The 5,179-nt window shown below is 41.0% G+C and overlaps 1 protein-coding gene across 1 annotated transcript in view; it reads left to right on the plus strand.

Moving 5' to 3' along the window:
* The window catches only part of LOC311375735 (5'-AMP-activated protein kinase subunit gamma-2-like), a gene marked incomplete at both ends in the record, with an annotated part of 19,688 nt that extends 15,421 nt beyond the window's left edge, over positions 1–4,267 (plus strand). The window contains one exon of the mRNA XM_084490792.1: positions 4,073–4,267. Within this exon, the coding sequence (XP_084346918.1) occupies positions 4,073–4,267 (195 nt within the window). The remainder of the gene's footprint in view (positions 1–4,072) is intronic.
* Positions 4,268–5,179: the final 912 nt, after the last annotated feature.

Consider the following 5,179-nt stretch of genomic DNA (forward strand, 5'->3'; position numbering starts at 1 on the left):
ATTAGCCTACATTTCGAACAGTTCATCTTCAACATTCATCTTTAATGCAAACTAAAAAGACAATTTATCAAAAAAAATGGGGGGGGATGGATCCTACCCATCCCCCCCAACAAATGGCACCCTGTACGTACAGTACATACAATAGAAGACAATCTGACGCCTAGCAGGTCATCGCTGGGCAGGCTCTGAGCCTTCCCTTGAGCAAGGCAGTAAACTGACAGTGAGTATGAACCACACTCTCATGTTGGTCTCATAGCAACACAGTGCTAGCTAATGATAGAAAATAATGTGTCAAGGACACCAAAATGTTTGATAAACACACAATCTCTGTCTGGAATCTTAGCTGCCATTTTGATGTCAACTAACTCAAAAACAAGCCGAAAATCGTCATGACCTCATTCACTTCTCTGATTTTCGTGTTATTTCACTTAAAACTTGTCGAATACACTGTAGAAATGGGTAAGTAATGAGAGCTGGTTGTTTTATAGTGAGACTTTTTTTTTTATTACAAATGATTGAAATGCAGTCCTCAATGTAGTCCCTCCATAACCCTATTCAATGTCCTCAGAAAGGGGTGTGGCTAAACAGCATCATCAATGTCATGTGTGCCTTTATCTAGAACGTCATTGGTCAAGGGTGATGGAGCGATGCTGGTTACTACTGTTTGAATGGAGTAGGATAGATTTTTTGTCAGAAATATATCTACAATGTTCTATATTGTTAGATGTTACTGCAGATGCATTACTATAATCAAACATTATCAATTGCTTATTTGTTAAAACCAAGATTAGATTGATTATCCATATTTATATCAATTGTTAGTGTGTAACAATTGACAGTGTGTAAAAACTGATGTATATTGTTTTATAGAAAAGCTAAAATATACTATTGTTATACGGCTGGTAGATTTTAAGACAAAGGTTTTTATGTTTGAAATATTAAGGCTGGATTCAGAGTTTAATATATTGTTCAGATTTTAAAGAAGGAAGAAAAGATTTTACAATTTAACATCTATATGCATCACGTATACGTATAGAAACAGCTATTGTATAGCAGTCTGTATAAACCTGTGGATGTCATCTCATGTTTGTTGAATCTTTATATCGCATTCCTGTCAACCGAGGTAGCTGTATTTGTGTTGTAACCAGAAGAGGTAACAACAGTAGCTTACATTTTTACTACAACTAGAAGTTACAGCTTCATAGCTCATAGTGGATATTAGCCTAACTGTCTGCCTTCCATTCAGGATCCAACTCCTAAGGATACCCTGACTGTTCACTATGATGACTTTACGAAGCCAATTGTTTATATATTTATATCCAACCCTTATTAGTTTCTAAAGGAAAGATCAAAGATCGATGACAGCTGTGCGTGGCTACTGTTCAGTAAATACAGATTTTATCACTAATGGTATTCACCTGTTTTTATATTTCTGGTTGAACTAATGAATAAAGTATTAGGATTTGTAAATATTCAGTTTCTATCTTTCAATGTTTACTGACTGTTTACTGATGCTACCATCTAGTGGTGAGAGGCGAAACTGCAACGATGGAACAATTGACAGGTGCACGACACGTGAAACAGTCCAATTATTTCACTCCACATATTATGAACCGCTTACCTTTTGCATAATATATAGGTTGTATTCAAAGACACTTTCAGTAACTGGCTTTCATCTTGCCCAATCTTGGACACGAGGATATAGGGCGGTTTGTGGTATTGACCACAGCCGGGTCCACAACGAGTGTTTGCATGTTTGTGCTTTACAATTATTGGCTGGCATTCACCCACACACATTCACACACCGACGGCGGTTGCATCAATGCAAGGCGACAGCAAGCTCGTAAGGAGAAGTTATAGTGAGGTGCCTTGCTCAGGGACACCTCAACACTCAACTAGGAAGAGCTGGAGAGATCGAACTAGCAATCTTCCGATAACCGGTCAGCCCGCTCCACCCGCAGAGTGTTTCAGGGCCAAATTTTGGTTCACTGTTGCGCTTCCTCGTCACCTGCTATTGGCTGTCTCTAAGGAATGGGTGTGACACCTGGTTTTATATTAACATACCAGATTACAGTCCTACATCCTCGTGAGCACGTAGGCAGTATCACACAGAAGAAGTTCAAGACAGAAATCCAACAGTAAGGTGGGTGAAAGGCTCAAGTTGATCGTGTTTTTTTGTTTGTTTAGAAAAGCTTTGTTGTGCATTATTATTATTATTATTATTATTATTATTATTATTATTATTATTATTATTATTATAGCCTATTAATATAACTTTACAGCAACATAACATTACTTTTAAGCAACATACTATTGTTCCTCTTCCATATGACACAATGCATACTTAAAATATAATCAATAGTAGCCTAATGAAATAAATCTGTATTATGTGGATAATCATTTGTTATGGCCTTATTTGCAATTACAAAATAGTTACAAAAGTTTTCAGTTGCCAGACATCGTATGATTATTTGCTTATATGCTTATCTATTGCTGCATGCAAAATGTAGGTAGCAGGTAGCAGGTAAGTAGTAGTTGGTCACTGGGAGCTGGCCAGTACAACCACTGTCTATTGGGCATCAGATTTACTGGTTACAACAGGATGATCAAACTGTTTCACGAGTAAATGATTAAGCTTTACTCTCAAAACTAAACTGAACTCACTTGTTTCCTTCTTTAGTGTGTTCTCTCTCTCTCTCTCTCTCTCTCTCTCTCTCTCTCTCTCTCTCTCTCTCTCTCTCTCTCTCTCTCTCTCTCTCTCTCTCTCTCTCTCTCTCTCTCTCTCTCGTTAGCATACCAGGCTTGCAGTAGCGCGGCTATGTACGCTACGTGACACAGCTCACATCCCACTTGATAGCGGTGTGACCGCCCCAATAAAGAGGCAGTGAGAGAGAGAGAAATATATATTTTATATATATCTATATATATATATAGATATATATAGAGAGAGGGGCGGGAGAGATAGAGAATATTATATATAGGCCTACTGTATATATATATATGTATATATATATATATATATATAGAGAGAGAGAGAGAGAGAGAGAGAGGAGAGAGAGAGAGAGAGAGAGAGAGAGAGTAATACTGCATAATTAATACCTGATGAGGGGCACTGTGCTTTGGATCCATAGAACGCAGAGAAAGCACCGAAAGGATTATCTAATTATCATAAACATTATTTTCATTATCATTTCCAAAACATAAAAAATTAAATACTCTATCTATGAATGTGGGGGAAGAACACTTCCCCACGTTTTCGTCCAAGGGTTTGTACGTCACTAAGCCACATCGCAGTGTGTGTCCGCTTCAAGTTTGGAAGCGTGGTCTCAGAGCGTTAGTTATTATGTGACTAGCAATGTTTGTGCATTCTGATGAACAAACCCTATTTCAATGTTAAAGGGGACACATTATACCACCAGGTGTGAGTGTGATTAGCCATTACAAGGCGTTTTGAAAATGTGCCACTTCTGACATCACAGGTGGGCGTGTCCGCCTAGTTGTGTGCTGATAGACGAGCAATGTTTGCTACAGCCCACTGGGTAGGCTGCTAGACTGATCTATCCAGCACACATCTAGGAGGAAAACGCACCTGGTGGTATAATATGTCCCCTTTAAAGCAGGTGATATCCTCCGTCTTGTGGTTGGTGATAGTTCAGGTAAGTGCGTGTCTAGTGTGTGTTGAGTGTGTGTTGAGTGTGTGCTCCTCTCTCTGTCCTGGGGCCAGGGTCATGCTGAGTCGCGTCGCCTTAGGAAGGACGGGGCTTTGGAGAGGTGTGTGTTCCTCCTCCAGCCGCAGTCAGGGACGGACTGGCTCAGGTAGCACTGTGCAACAACATACACTCCCTGACTCACCCGTGACACACACACACACACACACACCCACACGCACGCACGCACACACGCACGCACTCACACGCAGCCAGGCACACAAATACCCACACGCACGCACGCACGCACGCACGCACGCATGCACGCACTCACACACATGGACGCACGCACACACGCACACACGCACACACACAGACATAAACACATGTGAGTGTGCTTCTGAGTGTGGCACACCCACACTCAGAAGCATGTGACAAAGCCATTTATCTGTTTGTCTTTCTAGAGCTGGTCGATTGCACTGTCGCTCAGTACCTCTGCCGCCTGGACACGCCCCTTTCTGATGTGCCTTATGTAAGCGAACTGACCAATGAGCAGAGCGCTCTGAAGGAGAAGGAGAAAGGCGATTGGAGAAAACTGACCAAGGAGGAGAAATTGGCTTGTAAGGCCGCATGGACACACACACACACACACACACACACACACACACACACACACACACACACACACACACACACACACACACACACACACACACACACACACACACACACACACACACACACACTGTAGTAGCCCATCCTGGCTGTAGGTGGTAGTATAACTCCACTTCATTTTTATCATTGGCTTCACAAAGGTCATGTCTTAAAATAACCGATAAGAATGAAGATTACAATGTATGAAAATATCTTTGCTGTTTTTTAACTGCAAATTGTGAAGTTTCGATGTATGTCTGCCCATCTGTCTGTCCGCCCATCTGTCTGCCCATCTGTTTGCCTCTACAGTGTATCGACTAGCTCATAAGCATTCCTACTGTGAGATGCGACAGGGTTCATCAGAGTGGAAGACAGTCCTCGGTCAGTATCTATCTATCTATCTCTATCTCTATCTCTATCTCTATCTCTATCTCTATCTCTCTCTCTCTCTCTCTCTCTCTCTCTATCTACTAACTTAGTATCTATCTATATCCCTCTACCTTTCTATCTGTCTGTCTGTTCATCAATCTATCATCTATCTATGATGTTGATGTTATTTCAGGTGATGATGATGTTGATAATGATGATGATGATGAGGCTGATCTGTATTCTTAGGTGGAGTGTTTTTCATGCTGGGCTTTTCTGGACTTTTGGTCTGGTGGCAAAGAGTCTATGGTAAGAGACACAGACACACGCACACACATGCACACACATACACATGGTCACACAGTCATAGGCAGGTAGGATAGTAATTATATAATATAAGATCAATTAGCTAAATGTCAGTGCATCTTGAGTTACTCTAAAATCCTCCCTTCTAGTTACTGTTGACGTCCACAGAAACATTCATTCTCCACCTGGGAAAACTTAGGCTGTGT

This window comes from Micromesistius poutassou (genome assembly GCF_964030765.1).
Source record: "Micromesistius poutassou genome assembly, contig: SCAFFOLD_2934, whole genome shotgun sequence".
NCBI lineage: Eukaryota > Metazoa > Chordata > Actinopteri > Gadiformes > Gadidae > Micromesistius > Micromesistius poutassou.